Source organism: Xyrauchen texanus, chromosome 2 (genome assembly GCF_025860055.1).
Source record: "Xyrauchen texanus isolate HMW12.3.18 chromosome 2, RBS_HiC_50CHRs, whole genome shotgun sequence".
Taxonomy (NCBI): domain Eukaryota; kingdom Metazoa; phylum Chordata; class Actinopteri; order Cypriniformes; family Catostomidae; genus Xyrauchen; species Xyrauchen texanus.
Genome location: NC_068277.1, coordinates 52230408 through 52255135, shown reverse-complemented (window position 1 = coordinate 52255135; position 24728 = coordinate 52230408). Strand labels below are relative to the sequence as shown.

Genomic DNA, 24728 nt, shown 5'->3' with positions numbered 1-24728 from the left:
GATAACACATTAATAAGACGTTGCATTTTTATTTTCTAGTTGGCAACCACCATACATTTGCAAATCAAATGGGCTGTTTTGAAAATTCAGACGTGAGTTAAAATTAACCCTAGTTGTTTAGGTTCATTTTAACTCACGTCTGCATATTCAAAATAGTCCAGTTGTGTGTGAAAACCACAAAACTGGTAAAACCTGGTTTGTGTATAGCGCTCTGCCATATGTACTGTATGTCCACATATGTGGACAGTGGGTCTACGTTGTGAAATTTATGCAAAACAATACCAAGCTATTGAAAATAAAAACACATTTTAATCAAATAGTTAATTATGTTTCCAGGAGTGTTGGTTATTCATGTTTTAGAGACGTTACAGACATTACATCAGAAATTAGCATAATTAATTCTGATTCAAAGTAATGGCCAGCATCATCCAATCAATGTCTACTATGTTGAAATAAAATTATACATAATAAATTCTGAATCTATGTACAGATTAGCATTGTCCCATGTCTGACAAACATGTTGTGTGGTCCAAACATCTCCAGCATGAAACTAAACTTTTGAACGGCTGTTAGGAGTGAATGCACTTGGCTGCATAGAAAAGCTATAGCATGCTCCCCTGCACCCTAATTAGGGAATTACTTAACATCCAGTGTGCTGTCTGTCTACACTGGTCTCAGAACTGTTTGATTTGCACCTTTATTCATCCTAACTATGTATACAGCCTCTGAGAGCAAACTTTTTCAGCTTTTGGATAAACCCGTTGATTCTCAGTGTGACAATGCACAGTGAATAAAGGATATTTTAAGGAAAATGAGCCAATAGTCCACATACGTGGTCATTGTGTTGATCAGTGTGCCGTTTCGCAATAGATCAATTACATTTTTTAAATGGCGTATTGGATGAAACTAGAGACTGTTTTTTTTTTTACTCAAACAAGTTTTAATGTAAAAACTTAATCAGCTTTCTTACCAGATGTAGTTTAGTTGCCATTTCTCCCAAAGACAAACTCAGCTGAGATCGGCACCGTGTTGTTTTGTCAAATGACTTGTTGCGTCAAAGGTTTAACCCTTTAATGACAGCCTAGAGTCTCCTGAACTAATATCAGTTGGTTTAAATGAAATACAATTATGCAGAGCATATAGGGAGGCCACAGCGTTATGTCCACGCATGTGGACGAGGGGTCTCAGGAGGTTAAAAGACACGGACAAAACCACTCAAGTCGTATGGATTACTTTTATGTCCTTTTTGGAGCTTGAACATTTTCAAACCCATTGACTTATATTGTATGGAAAAAAAACACATAATACATACTTCAAAACAAAAAATAATTATTTGTGTTCCGCAGGAGAAATATAGCCACACAGTCTGACCTGGCATGAGGGTGAGTAACTGAAGAGACCATTATTATTTTGGGGTAAACTATTCCTTTAAGTCCGAGCCCTAATGGGGAGTGCAATGCCACATTCCTACTCAATTTGATGCCCCTGTTTATTTAACAGTGGCATCTATCCAGAATTAAGCACTGGATTCTGTCATGATTTCAATGTTATTGCCCACCATCGCCTGCATGTAGGAGATCTCATTTGTTACCATCAAGTCTTTGTCTTCATCTAGGGAACTGGTCATTCGTTTTCTGAAAAAGGTTCTAAACTTTTTCAATTAGCTTGGCAATGTCTCATTTCTCATTCATATTTTGGTACTGATATAATATTTTTCAGACTACAATAAACAGTTCTTGTCGAAAGAAGTTCTTGCAACCCAAAATCGGTTCCTAGGCTGAAAACATCTTACGGCTTTAAATTCAGGGTCATTGCCAATTGTTTTCTTTAATTATGCTTGTGAAGACCCTCGAATACTGGTATCGGTCAACCTGGCAAGTGTTCCAGAGGTTTGTGTGGCCCCGTTAGCCTGTCCACCTCCTACTGTTCCAAACAAAGTTCCCAGCCCTCCAGCAGCTCAAGCACTGCGCCGGCTGCTGCCCCTGATGCTCCTGCTCATCACATCACGATCAGAAAGAATGTCATACACATTTGGGATGGCGTAAGGGTGAGGATATGATGAGAGAATTTTCCCTTTAAATTTTCACTTCCTGTTTGTCTGTAAGTCAGTCTTCTGTTTGTTTTTCTTTTGCTCTTTTTCCTTCTCAGTCTGTTGTAGTTATACTATTCAGAGGTATCAGTATGGTAGCAATCTCAGTCCTTCATTTGCGCTGATGTTAGGATCATATGCCCTGCGTGAAGCAAGGGGGCAGTTTAAAAAAAACAAACAGTTCTTTTCATTTGTCTGTTTGATTGATTTTGTACATATTGCACCTGCTCAGTGCCATATGTCATGAAATAATAAAATTGCAATATTGGCATAAAAAAAAAACTAAATAAAAGTGAGATTTATTTCCTTTGTATTTCTTTTTTATTCAGTGCTTTTACTACAGCAACCTACAAGACCTGACTGAATAGACTTGAATATCAGGTTACCTTCCTTCACTGGAAAGGATTTCTCAGTATGTCAACATACATAACTGTTAAGCACCACCCAGTAAGCCAAGTAGGTCACTCTATGCGATGAGTCGTTTTAGCAGGCTACTTTTATAATCAAAGATGATAGATTAATGTGATGAAGCAAAAAATGTTTTGGTATCCCTTATCTAGGAGAGGAGGGAGAGGAGGGAGAGGAGGGGGGACGGGGGGGTTGAAAGGAACATTTTAGTTCAACCCCCAAGGTGTATTTTGTACAAAGCACTTCTAAAATATTAATATAATAGATGATGTGAAGTGCTTTGACATATGTCAGCCTGGATACCATCAATATTTATATATTGTTGGTTTTTTGTTTTTAGTAAGTCAAATATGTAAAATTTTGATGTGGTTTGACATTGTAGCATTTTGAATGGTTCATTTTCTGGTATACACATTAGACAAATGATTGAGACTTTACATCATTTAATGCCAGTGAGTATAGACATAACTTGTCAGACATATGTGCATTCTCAATGTCCGAATAAACATTGACATTGAGACTGTCCATTCATAATGAAACACATGGTGAATTATCTGATGATTGTGCTATTAAATAACACAAAATGTATCATTTTAAAGAAAGCAAGAAATACAAATGGGAGTTTGGCATATAGGAATGCTATAAACAAATATTACAATACTCAATGACCTACAATTTGTACTATGCTTGAAAATAGCCCAGATGCCAGCAGCAACCTTGGGAAGGTCCTTTGAAGTGGGCAACAGGTGTGAAAACTCTCAAACTGATATTTTTATATAATCTGAGCCGAAGAGAGTTTACGTTTTGCACGAATATGTAACATACATGTATCATAATGATAATTAAATATGTGTGGACGTCCTTGGAGGCAATATGATTTCACAAATATCACATTTATGCAAGTGCTTAAATGTTAGTTTAGTTTTACTTACCAGGTCTGCGCACTGCTCAGCCGTGGTAGTGATCTCTCAAAGCATGAACAGAACTTTCTCAAAACATTTGGACAATTGCTTTGTCTGTTCAACATAGAAATAAAGTTAAATATAAAGCAAACCAAATTCATTTTCCTTCTTTAACAGGGAACTGCAGGTTGGCCAGAATATTGGAAAGCCATAAGGTCAACACAAGACTTGTGTTTTGTTGTAATATCCAACATTAATGGGACAGTTTCCTTCAAAAATGATATTTCTCTCATCATCTAATCACCCTCTTGCGCTCTCAAACTCTAACTCAATTGAAGATATATAAAAGGTTACATGATGGGTTTTTGTCCAATTTTGTAAAATTTTGTACAATGCAAGTCAATGGGGTCCAAAAATGTCATGCTCTGAAAAACACATAAAGACGGCATAAAGTGATCCATACAACTCGAGTGGTTTAGTCCATGTCTTCTGAAGTGATGTGATAGCTTTGAGCAAGAAACAGTCTGAAATATAAGTTCTTGGCATCCAGTCTGACTGGAACACAGGTTTCACGATGGTGTCTTTGAAGCTGCACGTGGTTTACAGGTACTCAATTCTGATAACACATTAATAAGACGTTGCATTTTTATTTTCTAGTTGGCAACCACCATACATTTGCAAATCAAATGGGCTGTTTTGAAAATTCAGACGTGAGTTAAAATTAACCCTAGTTGTTTAGGTTCATTTTAACTCACGTCTGCATATTCAAAATAGTCCAGTTGTGTGTGAAAACCACAAAACTGGTAAAACCTGGTTTGTGTATAGCGCTCTGCCATATGTACTGTATGTCCACATATGTGGACAGTGGGTCTACGTTGTGAAATTTATGCAAAACAATACCAAGCTATTGAAAATAAAAACACATTTTAATCAAATAGTTAATTATGTTTCCAGGAGTGTTGGTTATTCATGTTTTAGAGACGTTACAGACATTACGTCAGAAATTAGCATAATTAATTCTGATTCAAAGTAATGGCCAGCATCATCCAATCAATGTCTACTATGTTGAAATAAAATGATACATAATAAATTCTGAATTACAGATTAGCATTGTCCCATGTCTGACAAACATGTTGTGTGGTCCAAACATCTCCAGCATGAAACTAAACTTTTGAACGGCTGTTAGGAGTGAATGCACTTGGCTGCATAGAAAAGCTATAGCATGCTCCCCTGCACCCTAATTAGGGAATTACTTAACATCCAGTGTGCTGTCTGTCTGCACTGGTCTCAGAACTGTTTGATTTGCACCTTTATTCATCCTAACTATGTATACAGCCTCTGAGAGCAAACTTTTTCAGCTTTTGGATAAACCCGTTGATTCTCAGTGTGACAATGCACAGTGAATAAAGGATATTTTAAGGAAAATGAGCCAATAGTCCACATACGTGGTCATTGTGTTGATCAGTGTGCCGTTTCGCAATAGATCAATTACATTTTTTAAATGGCGTATTGGATGAAACTAGAGACTGTTTTTTTTTTTACTCAAACAGGTTTTAATGTAAAAACTTAATCAGCTTTCTTACCAGATGTAGTTTAGTTGCCATTTCTCCCAAAGACAAACTCAGCTGAGATCGGCACCGTGTTGTTTTGTCAAATGACTTGTTGCGTCAAAGGTTTAACCCTTTAATGACAGCCTAGAGTCTCCTGAACTAATATCAGTTGGTTTAAATGAAATACAATTATGCAGAGCATATAGGGAGGCCACAGCGTTATGTCCACGCATGTGGACGAGGGGTCTCAGGAGGTTAAAAGACATGGACAAAACCACTCAAGTCGTATGGATTACTTTTATGTCCTTTTTGGAGCTTGAACATTTTCAACCCCATTGACTTATATTGTATGGAAAAAAACACATAATACATACTTCAAAACAAAAAATAATTATTTGTGTTCACGTAGGAGAAATATAGCCACACAGTCTGACCTGGCATGAGGGTGAGTAACTGAAGAGACCATTATTATTTTGGGGTAAACTATTCCTTTAAGTCCGAGCCCTAATGGGGAGTGCAATGCCACATTCCTACTCAATTTGATGCCCCTGTTTATTTAACAGTGGCATCTATCCAGAATTAAGCACTGGATTCTGTCATGATTTCAATGTTATTGCCCACCATCAGCCTGCATGTAGGAGATCTCATTTGTTACCATCAAGTCTTTGTCTTCATCTAGGGAACTGGTCATTCGTTTTCTGAAAAAGGTTCTAAACTTTTTCAATTAGCTTGGCAATGTCTCATTTCTCATTCATATTTTGGTACTGATATAATATTTTTCAGACTTTACCCACAATAAAGTTCTTGTCGAAAGAAGTTCTTGCAACCCAAAATCGGTTCCTAGGCTGAAAACATCTTACGGCTTTAAATTCAGGGTCATTGCCAATTGTTTTCTTTAATTATGCTTGTGAAGACCCTCGAATACTGGTATCGGTCAACCTGGCAAGTGTTCCAGAGGTTTGTGTGGCCCCGTTAGCCTGTCCACCTCCTACTGTTCCAAACAAAGTTCCCAGCCCTCCAGCAGCTCAAGCACTGCGCCGGCTGCTGCCCCTGATGCTCCTGCTCATCACATCACGATCAGCCCTGCAGCAGGGGAAGGTCGCCAGCACACCTTGTCTGAACCGCTTGTTCATAAAGCAGTAGACTATGGGGTTGACGCAGGCAGAGGTGTAGGAGAGCAAGTGGATGAAGGATATTGGTGCACCCGAGAGGAGACGATCAGCTGAATGTCTGTCGAATGCCCGCCAGGCGTTAACGGCAAAGACTGGCGTCCAGCAGAGGAAGAACAGCCCTACGATAACTAATAGCATGCGTATGACACGTTTCTTGGCCACGAGGTTTGCTGTAGGGCTGTTGCTGCAAACCCTGCTGAGTTTGGATTTTGTATTGCTCGAGCCAGGAGTCAAGGAGTCCGAGCGCTTCCTCTTGGAGGCCTGGTAGCAGCCATCGCTTTCGCCATGTTTCAGACTAGCATTGTCTAGTGAGCAAAACGGAGGATGAAACTGTGATTATATGAATTTAAGGGCGCACTTTTTTAAAGGTGATGTGTGTATTTTTATGCTAAAATACTTTCTCTTATCACTGCTTAATACAGTATGCAAAGACAAATTAATTGTAGGTTAATTTGACTGAACAATGTAAACACTGTGGCTCTGTGACACTCTCTGTTTGTTTGTGAATGCCAACCAGTCCGATAAAGCAACATTGGCTCAACCAATGGTGTGAGTTTTGGGCAGGACAATCTGTTTGTCTGACCAATGGAATATGGGGAAACTGTCCTTATTTTTGCAGATCCGTTTGGTGATGCTATTGTTGCAGAAATCACACACTTCACCTTTAACAATAATTCCATTGAAATTTCATGATTAGGAAGGCTATTTTTCCATACCTCTGCTTGACCTCCTATTGGCCATTTCAAATTTGATTCCTCCATAAAGTTCGAGTGAGGTGAGGCCATAAGCTGTCATCATTATGATCCCGGGCACAAGAAAGAGTGACAGCAACAGGAAGACATACCTAAAAAAAGACTCAGAAAATTCAGCTGCAAAGTTGAACTTGGGTTAACTGTGAAGGTTTATACTTCTGTATTGAAACTCCACCATAGCCTTTACAAAGTGACCTACGCAGTGGTTTGCCTTTATAGCAATTGGTTGGTCTCATGATGGTTGAGTCATTCTGCAAATACACAGCCATAGTGCTAGTGTATTGAGAGAATTTGCTTTCGCTTCTGACATTTTTTTACATTTCATAAATAAACAAAAGCAACGTAATTTGTGGATTCAAAAGTACATCATAAATTATTGTGTAGGAACATGTAGAGATTTAGGTACATATTATTTATTATACATGTTGCCTGACATGCAGAGAGAGAATATATTAGGCATACACTGTATGCTTGCTCTTGAGTCGCTTAAATAATTATAAATACATATTTTGGCATATTTTGACATTCAAAATGCCCTTAAAAAAATAAATCTTTCAATTAATGAATAACTATTAATTTGACTAACACAAAATGGGTGTAGGAATATATCACCCAAAAATTCAAATTCTCTCATTCTCTCACCCTCATGCCATCCCATATATGTAAGACTTTCTTTCATCTGCTGAACACAATAAAGATTTTTAGAAGTATATTTCAGCTCTGTAAGTCCATACAATGCAAGTGAATGGTTACTAGATATTTGAAGGTCCAAAAAGCACATAAAGGCAGCATAAAATGTGGTTAAATCCATATCTTCAATACGTTAGGTGTGGGTGAGAAACAGATCAATATTTAAGTTATTTTTACTATAAGTTCTCCTCCATGCCCACTAGGGGACGATATGCATGAAGAATCGCCAAAAACAAAAGAAGAAAGTGGAAGTGGAGATTTAGAGTAAAAAAGGACTTAAATATTGAACTGTTTCTCACACACACTTATCATGTTGCTTCTGAAGACATGGATTAAACCACTGGAGTCGTATGGATTACTTTTAGGCTTCCTTTATGTGCTTTTTGGATCTTCAAAGTTCTAGCCACCATTCACTTACGTTGTATGGATCTACAGAGCTGAAATATGCTTCTAAAAATCTTTACTGTGTTCAACAGAAGAAAGAAAGTCATACGCATCTGGGATGGCATGAGGGTGAGTAAATGATCAGAGAACTGTAATTTTTCAGTGAACTATCTCTTTAATTTTGCACACAGCAATATTACTAACTTTTAACACATGCTTTTATATTTGCTGACAAATTAGTGTTAAAAAGAAGTGTTCGTAACTTATGAAATAATTAGTGTCAAACATGCAGTCAAAACATCATACAAATCAGAAAGAATCTTGACTAGAATACAAGCATATTGTTTCACTAATTGATCAAATAAACTGCATATAGAGATTCGAGTAAAAGCCATGAAAGTACAGCGTTAAGTTGTAAACAAGATGTGGCTTTTTGTCATATTTAAGCTAGTAACTTCATGAAGCATAAACAGAATATAAAAACAGCAGATGCACCCGATTAAAACAAGCCCCTGAAAAATTGAATATGTGGAATATACAGGTGAAACTCGAAAAATTAGAATATCGTGCAAAAGTTCATTAATTTCAGTAATTCAACTTAAAAGGTGAAACTAATATATTATATAGACTCATTACAAGCAAAGTAAGATATTTCAAGCCTTTATTTGATATAATTTTGATGATTATGGCTTACAGCTTATGAAAACCCCAAATTCAGAATCTCAGAAAATTAGAATATTGTGAAAAGGTTCAGTATTGTAGGCTCAAAATGTCACACTCTAATCAGCTAAACACCTGCAAAGGGTTCCTGAGCCTTTAAATGGTCTCTCAGTCTGGTTCAGTTGAATTCACAATCATGGGGAAGACTGCTGACCTGACAGTTGTGCAGAAAACCATCATTGACACCCTCCACAAGGAGGGAAAGCCTCAAAAGGTAATTGCAAAAGAAGTTGGATGTTCTCAATGTGCTGTATCAAAGCACATTAATAGAAAGTTAAGTGGAAGGGAAAAGTGTGGAAGAAAAAGGTGCACAAGCAGCAGGGATGACCGTAGCCTGGAGAGGATTGTCAGGAAAAGGCCATTCAAATGTGTGGGGAGCTTCACAAGGAGTGGACTGAGGCTTCAAATGTCAGTATTCCTCTTGTCAAGCCGCTCCTGAACAACAAACAACGTCAGAAGCGACTTACCTGGGCTAAAGAAAAAAAGAACTGGTCTGTTGCTCAGTGGTCCAAAGTCCTCTTTTCTGATGAGAGCAAATTTTGCATCTCATTTGGAAACCAAGGTCCCAGAGTCTGGAGGAAGAATGGAGAGGCACACAATCCAAGATGCTTGAAGTCCAGTGTGAAGTTTCCACCGTCTGTGTTGGTTTGGGGAGCCATGTCATCGGCTGGTGTTGGTCCACTGTGCTTTATTAAGTCCAGAGTCAACGCAGCCGTCTACCGGGACATTTTAGAGCACTTCATGCTTCCTTCAGCAGACAAGCTTTATGGAGATGCTGACTTCATTTTCCAGCAGGACTTGGCACACACTGCCAAACTGGCACACACTGCCCACACTGCCAAAAGTACCAAAACCTGGTTCAATGACCATGGTATTACTGTGCTTGATTGGCCAGCAAACTCGCCTGACCTGAACCCCATAGAGAATCTATGGGGCATTGCCAAGAGAAAGATGAGAGACATGAGACCAAACAATGCAGAAGAGCTGAAGGCCGCTATTGAAGCATCTTGGTCTTCCATAACACCTCAGCAGTGCCACAGGCTGATAGCATCCATGCCACGCCGCATTGAGGCAGTAATTAATGCAAAAGGGGCCCAATCCAAGTACTGAGTACATATGCATGATTATACTTTTCAGAGGGCCGACATTTCTGTATTTAAAATCTTTTTTTTTTATTGATTTCATGTAATATTCAAATTTTCTGAGATTCTGAATTTGGGGTTTTCATAAGCTGTAAGCCATTATCATCACAATTATATCAAATAAAGGCTTGAAATATCTTACTTTGCTTGTAATGAGTCTATATAATATAGTAGTTTCACCTTTTAAGTTGAATTACTGAAATTAATGAACTTTTGCACGATATTCTAATTTTTCGAGTTTCACCTGTATTCAAACAATCTTGGGGAAGGATATCTGATTACAAAGCAGACCAATCACACCTATTGTGGTCTGCGTAGGCCAACGTGTAGTTTATTTTCAGGGAGAGGTACGAGTAAGGCTATGACGTAATCTACACATAGCCTACAGTGCAGGTTTGACACAGAAGTATAAATCAGATTTTTTTTCTTCTACAGCATTTGTATCTATTTTAAGAGTAACATTAACTTTAACCCTCTGAAAATAGTAACATGGGGATGTAACATTCTGCTGGGAAACACTGCAAAAATAAAATACAAATCTTATCCCATTGATTGATTGGGGAATTTTCCCCCCTTCTTTTAAGCATCAATCTAAGAACATGTAATGAGCTTTACAGTATGCTTAAAAAAAGAATGCCAATGGGGTAAGAAAAATAAACAACTTAAGATATATTCTGTGAAAACAAGTCTTAATAACATGCAAAATTTAGCTTCTTGACTAAATGTATCTTGTTTTAAAGATGTTCATATCTTTAAATAATTTTGGAGAAATTCAACTACTGATAAAGCAACTTATTTTCTGTAGTATAGCTTGTATGTTTAAATCCCCCAGAATAAAACATCATAGTCTCAGCCATTCTTACCAGGGTTTCATAACATCACTGCTCCAAACCAAGCGACACATGTTACCAGTGCTGTTGTTACTGCGCATGAAAGGCACTAGTGTGCTGCCTATCGGGTACGGCAACATGAGCAGAAAAGATACGACCCAAGTGGCTGTGATGACTTTTGCGGCGTGGGACTTTGTCTGCCAGGTACGGGACTTTAAGGGGTTACAGATGGCACTGTAGCGTTCCAGAGAAATAGCCACAAGGTTGAACGTGGATACGCTCACTGAAATACCTGTGCATTTGAACAAACAGAACTAAATTTACAAACAGAAATACATTTCGGTAAAGCACTGAACCTCAGGAGTTATATGTATATGCTTCCGTAAACATCAGTAAACACGAAAAAGGAGCCCTGGTATGATTTGTTTGTAAAATTCAGGGATACTGGCACAGCTTAACATAGCGTCTTTTAAGACTAGCAATACAGCGATTTAAGACCCAACTCCACTGAATAATCAACACAACCTGCTTCTTATGAATGCTAACACACATATGCAGTAATAAATACAGTCTGTAAATTAAGTCCGCTTTATCATGAGCAAGTATTACAGAATGGCACAATACAAAGACATAAAACATGCCGATGCATCAAATATGGAGATATCACACCGTGGCAACATCTCAATGTGTTTAAACTTCACAATACTGTAGCTACAACTGCGATTGTGCAACCAGCATAGCAATAAATTGTTCGAAAAGTTTGAAGTTTGGAAATGGTCAACAGAATTTAACAAGTCATTAATATTAATTGAAAAAACAAGTGCCATGCAATAAATGGTATAATCTTTATGGCTTTGCCGGTAAGAGTGAGGCTAAAAAAAAAAGGTTGCCAAAGTGTATACTAAGATCGAAATGCATTTAGTAACGTTAGTGCAACCTATTTAGTACTCCGTGTTAGTGGTCTGTAAAACAAACATGGACAGACTGTTCTGCGCTTTCAGCCCCTTTTAAATAATGCATCTCTAAATCAGCTAACTTTTTTTAATAGCCAAATGCAATGAGGGAATGCAGCTGGAACATAAGACATTGCCCCATTGTATTCCTATAGTCTGCCTCTGTTACTTATATTGTCACCAAATGCACTCTCACAAATCTACTTGAACATGTATTTTGTAACAATGTAATAAAGGAAGTGTAAGTCTTTTTGGGAGTGTAAATCTTTTTGTTTACTGTGGAGCGGAGGGGGGCGGGGCCGGGTCGGAATATCGCGCGCCCGGTCCCCAATCGGCCTGATGAGGCACGCGAGGGATAAAGGCGGCCGGTGACGATGGTTCGAGAGAGAGAGAATTACGGGCATGTCCGTCATGTGTGTGTTTTGGTTGTGCTTTTGGATTAAGTTCTTATTAAATTATAATTTATGTTGACAAGCCGGTTCTTGCCTCCTCCTTGCCCATCCTTTAACTGTTTTACATTTACAAACAGATTGAACTGTTTAGTTAAAGTGGTTATAACACACTCTGCAACAACATTTTCAGGGTGTCCCATCAGTGAACAATATGAAGGCATTCCCTTACAAGAACTTACCCAGAAATCCAAAAAAGGTTTATAAACTGTTTGAAGGAGATCCCATATAAATTGTACTTGTTTGAGAAACAAACAACTATGTTAACTTCAGGGGAAAAATGTTAATTTCCAAATATTGAGTCTTTCACCAGCAGAAGAGAACATTTAAGCTCTTTCTACATAATATGGCTGAAGAAGGACAGTCTTGCTCTCAGACAACTCCAACACACTCTCAAGTGAAATGTAAACAACAAACATCGTTGTGACTCACCCATGAAATATGTGGCCACTTTGCACATGCCACTGCCGAAGATGAAGTCCTTCATGAGGTTGGGAATGAGGGTGAAGGGCATGCAGAAGAGACAAAGCATGAGATCACTAACGGCCAGAGACAACAGGAACAGATTGGTCACTGTCCGCATCCGACGGTTCCGCAACAGCACTGCGATGATGAGGCTGTTACCTATGGCACTCAGGAGGAAGATGACAACATACAGCACAACTCGCACCGTCTGGTTTATATCTGAGACAAAAGAGAAGAAAACAAGAAGTTATTTCTCATGATTTACCAACCAAACATACAGTACATACATAATGAATGTACCTGTATTTAAACAGTCACTGAGCAACAGAGCTGTACCCCAAACTGACTATCTTTGATTTCTATCTTACTATCGGAGCTTTCCTACTTTATTGGTTAGTCAGAAAAGTTTTATGGAAAAAGAAAGATTCTTTAAGATTTTGCACAATGGTTCCCCTAACATTTCCCTAATGCTTCCTTAACCTCTTCATTTCAGGAACGTTTTTTGCAACCATAATGCAACATTACATGTATCAGTCTACAAGCCATGTCTTGTTTTTGTTTTGTTGTTTTTGTTTTTTGAGGGGATAAACAGCCTCACCGGTATGCTATTATCCAAATAATCTCGCCTGGACATGTTCACATTCAGTTGTCAACAAGTTTTCAAAAATTATATTTTCAATTTCAGCTATAGAAAACAGTGCAAATTGTCCTCGACGACTACATTATTAATATAAATTATCATTGTTTACCTTTCGGTTCGAATGTGGCGTCACCGTCACTGTCGTTTTTGCACTCTGACATATTCCCGATTCCCAGTCCACATAAGATTGCATAAATATCAGTGGAATTGATGAGCGTATCGTGAATTGTATACGTCTCCATGTTTGCTTTCTTCCTTGTGGTTTCTCACTTTCCTCCACAATATTGATATATATCTATGTCTATCCTATATATACCTATATCTATCCACACGAACTTCCAGTCATTTCTTTCAGGTAGAAGTACGGCAGCTCTGTCATACCGCGACGGTGCTGCGGTCTCTAATAAAATGCATATTTGTATCTTCACTCATAATAAAACATTAAAGACGAAACTTTTTTTTTAAACGCCAGAAAGTATCCTCAGAGAACAAAAATGCTTAAACTACATCCAGTGACCTATATCATGAAGTCTGAATGTGCGAGATAAGTATCGCACTTGCTCAATGCTGTCCAACACGCATCCACAGACCCCGCCTTGACTTTCGCGCTATCTCTTTTCACCCTTCCTTTCTGGCATCATCCTCAAACATTTACAACTTTTCTTGTAATTTGTGACCCCAAATCACCCAAAGTGTGAAAGGGTATGATTTGAGACGAAGTATGAATATGAATTTGTAATTAATTTCTCTTTTCAGTTCAAATTGTTTGGATACTCCTGAGTGTGTTTACGATCCTGGCTATAGACGTTTATTCTGAGAGACGTCTGAAGGTCGTTTATTGACTATTTAGCTGAAGAAATCACTCGGTGCTGTCACACATTCAAAACAGCCTGAAAGCTGCTTTATTGCACAGGCAGGGGTGAACAAACTGCTCCGGTATTTTCGAGTTTGTTTGCTATACCATCATTAAAAACCACTTTATTTTTTTAATTAATCACTAGGGCGGAAACTTTTGAGTGGGTGGGCCTGGGCTAAGAGAAATTATCGATTGCACGAGATTTGAAAACTTTATTTATTTATTATTTATTTTACGTTAAAATGTTTACCTAATTGTTTACAGTTGCGTATATAGGACATTTAGCTACAAAAGTTTGTGTACTTTATGAATATTAAAACATCAATCAACAATATTCTTGTCTGAGGAATTTTTTAAATTTTATTTTACATTATATTTTATATTTTATATATATATATATATATATATATATATATATATATATATATATATATATATATATATATATATATATACACTCACGTAAAGGATTATTAGGAACACCATACTAATACTGTGTTTGACCCCTTTAGCCTTCAGAACTGCCTTAATTCTACGTGGCATTGATTCAACAAGGTGCTGAAAGCATTCTTTAGAAATATTGGCTCATATTGATAGGATAGCATCTTGCAGTTGATGGAGATTTGTGGGATGCACATCCAGGGCACGAAGCTCCCGTTCCACCACATCCCAAAGATGCTCTATTGGGTTGAGATCTGGTGACTGTGGGGGCCATTTTAGTACAGTGAACTCATTGTCATGTTCAAGAAACCAATTTGAAATGATTCGAGCTTTGTGACATGGTGCATTATCCTGCTGGAAGTAGCAATCAGAGGAGGTAGCAATACATGGTGGCCATAAAGGGATGGACATGGTCAGAAACAATGCTCAGGTAGGCAGTGGCATTTAAACGATGCCCAATTGGCACTAAGGGGCCTAAAGTGTGCCAAGAAAACATCCCCCACACCATTACACCACCACCACCAGCCTGCACAGTGGTAACAAGTAATGATGGATCCATGTTCTCATTCTGTTTATGCCAAATTCTGACTCTACCATCTGAATGTCTCAACAGAAATCGAGACTCATCAGATCAGGCAACATTTTTCCAGTCTTCAACTGTCCAATTTTGGTGAGCTCTTGCAAATTGTAGCCTCTTTTTCCTATTTGTAGTGGAGATGAGTGGTACCCGGTGGGGTCTTCTGCTGTTGTAGCCCATCCGCCTCAAGGTTGTGCGTGTTGTGGCTTCACAAATGCTTTGCTGCATACCTCGGTTGTAACGAGTGGTTATTTCAGGCAAAGTTGCTCTTCTATCAGCTTGAATCAGTCGGCCCATTCTCCTCTGACCTCTAGCATCAACAAGGCATTTTCAGCCCACAGGACTGCCGCATACTGGATGTTTTTCCTTTTCACACCATTCTTTGTAAACCCTAGAAATGGTTGTGTATGAAAATCCCAGTAATTGAGCAGATTGTGAAATATTCAGACCGGCCCGTCTGGCACCAACAACCATGCCACGCTCAAAATTGCTTAAATCACCTTTCTTTCCCATTCTGACATTCAGTTTGGAGTTCAGGAGATTGTCTTGACCAGGACCACACCCCTAAATGCATTGAAGCAACTGCCATGTGATTGGTTGATTAGATAATTGCATTAATGAGAAATTGAACAGGTGTTCCTAATAATCCTTTAAGTGAGTCATTGGACTTCCTGTTTCTGACGGCACAGCACGCATGCATGCTGCACGAGAGTTTGTTTGTGGCCTGCTTAGCACTGCTTATTCTCATACGTTCAACGTTATAGTCATCGTTCATAGTTATATCCTTTGTCATTTTACCGCATCGTTCATAGTTATATCCTTTGTCATTTTACTGCATCGTTCATAGTTATATCCTTTGTCATTTTACCGCATCGTTCATAGTTATATCCTTTGTCATTTTACCGCGTTTCAGATTCTTCCGCTTTTTCTCCCGTTTCATCTGCGTGTATTTTACCGGTTGCTGCTGACACCTAGCTAGAGTCTGTGTTTGTAGCCTTTAATCCTTAAACATCTGCCATTTTAAAGCACGCATCGGGTCTTCCCGTATTATTCTCTTATCGGGATTCAACTGTGCGCATATTCCACCTGTATCCGCTTTCTATTTTTATCGCGGTTAAACTGCGTGCATTTTTTCAGCGCGCACCCGTTTTTTCTCCTCTGCGGTACACAGATTATTGCATCGATCTCAAAGCACCGCTTATCAAGAACAACCACCACCAACAACAAACAATTTTGTGAGGGATTCAAATCAATCTAAGCGGTAAGTCATGGCATCGGCTCATGTTATTTGTTCATGCATTGCATGTCACATGTTTAAAATAGCCTCCTCCGTCAGCAGTGAGGGATTCACTTGTGATAAATGTAAGGAATTAGTCAGGCTGACGGAGAAGGTTAATGAGTTAGAGACTCGCATCCGAACGCTAGTAGAGGTCAGTGAGAAAGAGAAGCCGTTAGATACTGTTTCGGATGCGGGCAGTACAGAGAGCAACACACACACTTTGGTTCCGGTTATTGAGCCCCTGCAGCAGGGCATTTGGGTGACGTCTCGGCGGCATACTCGTTCAGCAAAGAGACACCACTCTCCTGCTCCTGTTAGGGTTTCCAATAAATTCTCCCCACTCAGTGATACACCCACTGAGAATCATATTGAAAGAGCCCTTGTTATCGGTGATTCTATTGTAAGGAACGTGGAAATAGAGACTCCAGCCACTATTGTTAATTGCAATCAAATTTACAAGTGCTGGCTGGCTAATGCTAAACGTAGATTTTCTAAAATTGTTATCCATGTCGGCACTAACGATGTCCGGCTTCGCCAGTCGGAGATCACTAAAGATAATGTTAAAGAGGTGTGCAAATTTGCAAAAACGATGTCAGACACTATAATATGCTCTGGTCCCCTCCCTGCTCGTCGTGGTGACGAGGTTTATAGTAGATTAGTGTCACTGAATGGCTGGATGTCTGAGTGGTGTCTGCAGAATAAAATAGGATTTATAGACAATTGGAAAAGTTTTTGGGGTAGACCTGACCTGCTAAAGAGAGACGGACTCCATCCCTCCAGGGAAGGTGCCGCTCTCCTCTCTAGTAATTTGGCTCATAGACTTAATAATGATATTAATTGACTAAATGGGGCCCAGATCAGGAAGCAGACAAACTGGTTCATCCGAACGTCTGCTAGCTGCCTTGAGACGTCACACAGGTCACATAAACTACAACACATAGAGACTGTATCACCTAGATATCTCATAGAGACTGTGTCTGTTCCACGAACTATGAAACACAATACCCTCACTAAATCATTTAGAAAAAATTTGATTACGGTCAAACTTGAACAAAACAAACAAATTAAAAATGTACATCATATAAAAATAGGGCTACTAAACATTAGATCTCTTTCTACCAAAGCACTAATTGTCAAAGAAATGATTACAGATCATAGATTGGATGCGCTCTGTTTGACTGAAACCTGGCTTAAACCGGATTAATATATTAGTTTAAATGAATCTACTCCCCCAGGTTATTGTTATAAACACGAGCCTCGTCTGAAGGGTCGAGGAGGAGGTGTTGCTACAATTTACAGTGAAGTTTTTGGTGTTACTCAGAGGACAGGATATAAATGTAAGTCTTCTGAACTAATAATGCTTAAGGTGACACCGTCAAATACAAATATAAATAAAAATTCTCTGTCGTCCTTTACCCTTGCTACAGTGTATAGATCACCCGGGCCTTATTCAGATTTCCTTAGTGAATTTGCACATTTTTTATCAGATCTTGTAGTTACTGTAGATAGAGCCTTAATTGTTGGTGACTTCAACATTCACATAGATAATGAAAATGATACATTGGGATTAGCATTTATCGATATTCTCAACTCTCTTGGAGTCAGACAAAATGTAACAGGACCAACTCATCGCCATAATCATACACTAGATTTAATTCTTTCATATGGAGTTGATGTTGATAATATAGAAATTCTGCAGCAGAGCGATGACATCTCGGATAATTACCTCATCTCTTGCATGCTGCAATCAGCTAATGTTACTCAATCTACACCATGCTATCGTTCAGGTAGAACTATTCTTTCGACCACTAAAGATAGCGTCACTAATACTCTTCCAGATCTATCTCATATACTCAATAAACCCCAAAGCCCAGAAGAACTTGATGAAATAACAAAAAATTTAAATGCAGTCTTCTCTAGCACCCTTGATGTTGTCGCCCCACTTCGATTAAAGAAAATTAAAGAAATAAGCCCTGCACCATGGTACAATGATCACTCATGCTCTCAAGAGAGCAGCTCGGAAAATGGAGCGCATGTGGAAAAATACAAAATTAGAAGTATTTCAGGGTGCATGGAAGGATAGTGTCTGTAGCTACAAACACGCACTCAAAGCTGCCAGGTCAGCATATTTTAGTAAACTCATAGAAAATAACCACAACAATCCTAGATGTTTATTCAGTACTGTGGCTAAATTTGTTAGGAATAAAGCCTCAACCGAACCAGATATTACGTCACAGCTCAAGAGTAATGACTTCATGAATTTCTTCACAGATAAAATTGAAATAATCAGAAATAAAATTGGAATTATGCAATCATCTGTCATAGCACCTCAGAAAACAGTGTCGAATAATTTCCCTCATGTGCAACTTCAATCCTTCAGCTATCATAGGTCATGAAGAGCTAACAAAACTTATCGAAACATCAAAAGCCACAACTTGTTTGTTAGATCCTATACCAACTAAGCTCTTAAAAGAGGTATCTCCTGTAATATCAGAACCTCTTCTAATATCATTAACTCCTCGCTATGCTTAGGACATGTCCCAAGAAACTTTAAAATGGCAATTATCAAACCGCTAATTAAGAAGCCACAACTTAATCCTGGAGAACTTGCTAATTATAGACCGATTTCAAATCTCCCATTTATGTCAAAAATACTAGAAAAGGTAGTATCCTCCCAAATATGTTCATTTCTACAGAGAAATAGTATATATGAAGAATTTCAATCAGGATTTAGGCCTCATCACAGTACAGAGACTGCACTTATCAGAGTTACAAACGACTTGCTCTTATCATCTGATCGCGGCTGCATTTCTCTTCTAGTGCTTTTAGATCTTAGTGCTGCATTCGACACGATAGATCACGACATTCTCTTGAATAGGCTAGAGAATTATGTTGGAATTTGTGGAGTGGCATTAGCATGGTTTAGGTCATATTTAGCAGACTGCTACCACTTTGTCTATGTAAATGAGGAATTGTCAAACCAAACAAAAGTAAAATATGGAGTGCCACAGGGATCAGTTTTAGGGCCTCTGCTTTTCTCCATGTATATGCTTCCCTGGGAGATATTATCAGGAATCGTGGAATAAGTTTCCACTGCTATGCTGACGATACACAACTTTATATTTCTTCAAAACCTGATGAGATTTCACAACTCTCAAAATTAGCAGAGTGTATTAATGAAATAAAAGATTGGATGGCCAGAAATTTCCTTCTACTCAATTCTGACAAAACAGAGGTTCTAATTATTGGACCAAAAAACTCTAAAAATAAGCCACTAAAATATAATTTGACTCTAGATGGATGTACTGTTGATCGCAAAATTCTGGCCTATTAATAGTTCCTAGAATATCAAAATCCACTAAAGGAGAAAGATCCTTTTCATATTTGGCTCCTAAACTATGGAATAGTCTCCCAAACACTGTTTGAGATGCAGACACACTCTCTCAGTTTAAGTCTAGACTAAAGACCCATCTATTTAGCTAGGCATACACCTAATTTATCCTCCAACCCACAATTAGGCTGCTTTAGTTGGGTCTGCTGGAACCAAAAACCAGAAACATTGAGCATGATCTCTAACTCTGCAATAAATTAAATGGCATCTACGCTTACATCTTTTTATTTGTTTCCCTGTCTCAACCTCGGGACTCCTATCCTGAGGTCACCAGAACCGGCTGGATCCAGCACCATTCCTGCTTCATGTTGGACTCCACTGCTACATGTCGCAGAATGATGATGACTAAATGCAGCCGGTGCCAGCCGGCTGCATTCAATCTATTATGACGGACTTCAGAGGATGAAATGATGCCAACTCCAACCTGCATCACCTCGGTCTATTTATGGACTACGATCTTGAAATGAAATGCTTAGACTAACTATTGCCAACAAAAGCCTTCATCAGCATCTATGTGAACTTCTGCAATTAATCAAGATGGACTTCAAAGACTTTGGTCATTAATCTTACAGTTCAAACCCAGGTGAAAAAGACGTACAATTAAGTGTATTAAAAATGTACTTAAATATGTTTTTAGTACAATACAAATATAATGTAATGCATTTTTAATACACTTAATTGTACGTCTTTTTCACCTGGGAACACAATCGATGTTTAATCACTGACCCTTAACACTTAGTTTAATAATTTTAAACCATGATTTTACCTATACATAATTAATATTTACATTACATTCATAATGTTAGCCAGAGGGGAACTGGCCCCCACAGTGAGTCTGGTTTCTCCCAAAGTTATTTTTCTCCATTAATCTACATCTTATGGAGTTTTGTGTTCCTTGCCACAGTCGCCTACAGCTTGCTCACTGGGGTTATTAATACAATTATCATTGAATTATTTTTAAACACTATTAAAAATCTTATTTTATCTAAATTACACAATGATGATTAATCGACTTTATAGACATTACAGTTTTATCGTCTGTTAATGCTGATATTCTGTAAAGCTGCTTTGAAAGGATGTGTGTTGTGAAAGGCGCTATACAAATAAATTGACTTGACTTGAGTGTATGTGATATATATATATATATGTATATCACAATATGGCCCTACATCAGCACTGCTGTGATTCGGCTGCAGTACAGTAGTAGGTAATCACAGCAGTGCTGATGTAGGGCCATATAGCATGTTTGCGAGTGTGGTATTACTTATATACAACAGTTCAATAAACAAGTACATTTACAATTTTTTGGAAAAACTGTGTACGATCATAAAAACACATTTCTGCATAGAACTACTTTCTTACGTGACGGATCAGAATCTGCCGTTGCTGGTTCTGTCATGTTCACTGTTGTCTTTTGTTTTTGTGCTTTTATGTTGAAGTTTAGTTTAGTTCCTGTTTCCTGTTTGGTTTTTGTAGTCCTTTTGTAGTTTCTTTTTATGATTGGTTTTCCCCTGATAGTTTCTCCTTCCCTGATTGTTGATTGTGTCCCTCTTTCCCTTGTTTGTTCCTTTGTGTATTTAAACCCTGCTGTTTCTCCATTCCCCTGTCGGTCGTTGAATGTTGTACGTGTTCTTAAGGTTTATGAAGGTTAATGTTTCCACTGTTTCTATGTTCGCTCCGTTGCCTGTCCTGCCGTGTTTTCTTAGTTCCGTGTTCCTCCGTGGTTGTTTCTTATGTTTATATTTTGGTTATCCCCTCGTGGATGTTTTGTTTGTTCCCAGTGTTTTGTTTTATTCTGTGTTTTCGTGTTTATTTAATAAAAGATCCTGCAATTAGATCCTCACCCCTCGTCTGCCTTCACCTGCTCGTCTGCAGTTCATAACAGGTACAAACCAAATTATGCGTTCAAGCCTCCGTTAGAAATTAAAAAATGTTGCTTCAGAAATAGTATCAAGGCTTGTGCTGTTTCTAACAAGTTATTGGATTGACAAGGATGTGTGTGTGTGTGTGTGTGTGTGTGTGTGTGTGTGTGTGTGTGTGTGTGTGTGTGTGTGTGTGTGCTGTTGCCACTCCCAAGCAGAGATGCTGTCAGCTTTCTGAAGATAAGCATTCTCAGTGGAAAAATTGCATCCAATCGGGGGTATTTCTCCCTATTTCGTGGTAGCCGGTGCGCAAGAGTCAATCACTATAGAAACCGCAATGTCTTCTGCCATTTTGAACAGCGCCCATTGTGTAATTGTGGTGACCCATAATGCTAAAGTTGTTAATTTAAAGTCCTATAATGTAATGTAGTAGTAATACAAGCGATCATTAAGATCTGTTGTAGACGTGGATTCAATTCACGCCACTTAACTGGCTCATATTACACACAAAAATTATCTTTTGCCACCACCTGCTGGCTAACATATGTAATGTTAAAAAAAGACAAAAGACTAACAGAAGCTCTTAACAGATCTGCACTGCTCTTACACTTTAGTTTAGAACACGAGTGGAGTGATACACACACAGTGAAGCGTCAGATTGCTGATGGTGTGACACATCTCGTACACACACACACACATATATATATATATATATATATATAATTATTTTACATATTTTAACATATGGAATTTTAGGAAACATTGTGACTGAGAACAGATATTAATTATTATTTGGGGATTCTGGGGATTTACCCCTAGAACAGAATGGACATTTTCACCACAAAATGGACCAATATTTGTCATTTTCTTTCCTAGCACAATTTGCAGTTTTGGATGCAGAAAAATGACAGAGATGGGTATTAGGCCACCTGTCTTTGTTATTCAGTTTATATTGCTGATCCTAGTATTTCGCAATTTGCTGGTGTGTCTTTGGACGCAGGAAAATACCACAACGGTTTACTATAAAAATGACTTTTCTCTCTATGATCATGTCACTGAGTCACAACTCTACTATTATTAAAGTGGGGGAGATATGCTGTTGTGATAGTAAGAGAGAAGAAAGCAAAAAGGAGTCAGGTTCAGAGGTAGAGAATATTCTGAGCTATTCCAGCCCTATTCACATTCTTTTCACTGATGTGTTTAGCCAGACAAACACATGTTTCCCATCTCTTTGTGACAGTATTCAATTATGAACCAGTACAAAAGAGTTGTCGTGCTGCATCGACAATGTGTGATGAAGCTCTATTAGCTACCCTATAAAAGCATTGTCAGTAAAACATAAGAGGCTTTCGTTGGTAATCTGATATAGACCACACACAGGCTGTGTTATTGTTACTTAGAATAAATCTCAACCATTGGCTGACAGCTAAAATTCCTGATTTAACTGATTTTGATTACTAGACTATCAGACAGATTTATGATAACATTGTCAGCAAAGAGAAACAGAAACTGCCTTCTTGTTCATGCCTTTCGGGTTTAACCTGGTCAAAACCTGAGCAAATTACTAAGAGTTTACTTTTACCTAGAAAAGGAAAGAGTGGGAACCAAGACCAGCTGGTTTAGCTGGTGACAGTTTAAGTTAAAGACACCACTGGATGCCAGTTTTGGGCACTTTCACACTTTTTTAGCTGGTGTTGCACTGGTCAAACTCAGTCAAAAAAGATCATTATAAAATTGAAGGGTCGTTTTATGAAAGAAGAATTAAATTTTTTAGAAAACAGAACCAAAAAATATATATATGGGTGATTCTATAATTGCGGGTACATTTGGCATTTCAAAAAGTTAAGGGAAAAAAACTGTTCACTAACAAAAAATATTTCCAGCATCTGGTTGAAAACATATTCAATTTTAATAATTCAGTGCTTGCCAAACACAAGTTAGTTCCTTTTTTTACTTTTAACGAAAAAACGGATTTATTTATAGTATCGTTTGTCAACTCTGTTACAGACAAATTAGGCAATGTGTAGAAATAACAATAAAACATAACAGGAAAAATCCTTCTTGTTCCATTAGACAAACCGTCCTTACATTCCAACACTTTAAACTGAGATAATATTTAATCTATGCATACATTAAAAAAGAAAAAATACCTATGTCTTTACAGAACCGTCCACTAGGAGCAAATATTTTTCATCTAAAAATGTATTATTATATACAATATCCAGTAAAATTTTATTTTTTTTTTAAATATTATAAAAGGCACATTGATTGCTTACTCTATACTTACATAGTACTTATATATTTGCAACTAATACTTGTTTTCTGTTCTAAAGTGTCACAAAAACAGCACAACACTTTCTACCCTACAACTTCTCATTAAACACACATGTTTAATCACCTTTTGGTTCCCTTAGCTGTATGTACCAACATACACCACAGTGTCTACCAACCTCACTTCATGTTTTTGTAGGTCTTTAGGACTCTGGGGTGACTCTAAGTGCTCTGAACTCTGTGGTGTGCTTAGTAGTTCTCTATGCTGTGCTCTTCTGGCTCTATTTGCAGCCTGTGCCTCCCTCCAGTATCTCTGTTGTCTTCTTCTCTCTCCTGGTGTTATGTCTGCTACCAATCTGACTCTCCCAATCTCCTTGTTGTGCCTCCATCTTTCCCTGTCTTTTGTTAAGTTCTCTGCTCTTCTGTCTGGGTTGGCATCACGCCTCGCCCGATACCTCTTCTGTTGTATTGTGATTGTAGCATTTCCGTCACACACACACACACACACACACACACACACACACACACACACACACACACACACACACACACACACACACTCTTCCCACTATCTCACATGAACACACACACACACACACACACACACACACACACACACACACACACACACACACACACACACACACACAGTCTTATCTCTCTTACACACACACTACCTCACCTGAACAATCATGAACACACACACATACACAGTCTTACCTCTCTTACACACACACACACACACACACACACACACACACACACACACACACACACACACACACACACACACACACACACACACTAATTCACATGAACAATCATTAACACACTCTTTCTTCTTTCTCTCTCTATCTCTCTCTCTTCCTCACACACTCACACATACATACATAACTGTCAATTCT

General features: G+C 38.3%; 1 protein-coding gene across 2 annotated transcripts; it reads right to left on the bottom strand.

The window, feature by feature from the left end:
• Positions 1–5592: 5592 nt before the first annotated feature.
• LOC127658828 (cholecystokinin receptor type A-like) lies at positions 5593–24268 on the bottom strand. 2 transcript variants are annotated; one of them, XM_052148369.1, is made up of 5 exons: positions 24003–24268; positions 12474–12725; positions 10673–10931; positions 6838–6965; positions 5593–6426 (listed from the first exon to the last, which is right to left on the bottom strand). In XM_052148369.1, the coding sequence occupies exons 2-5, from the start codon at positions 12622–12624 to the stop codon at positions 5975–5977; spliced, it is 990 nt and encodes a 329-aa protein (XP_052004329.1). In that variant the 5' UTR covers positions 12625–12725; positions 24003–24268; the 3' UTR covers positions 5593–5974. The 2 variants fall into 2 exon arrangements, with proteins under 2 accessions (XP_052004329.1, XP_052004324.1); XM_052148364.1 differs by lacking the exon at positions 24003–24268 and adding an exon at positions 13256–13702.
• Between the last annotated feature and the right edge of the window lie 460 nt (positions 24269–24728).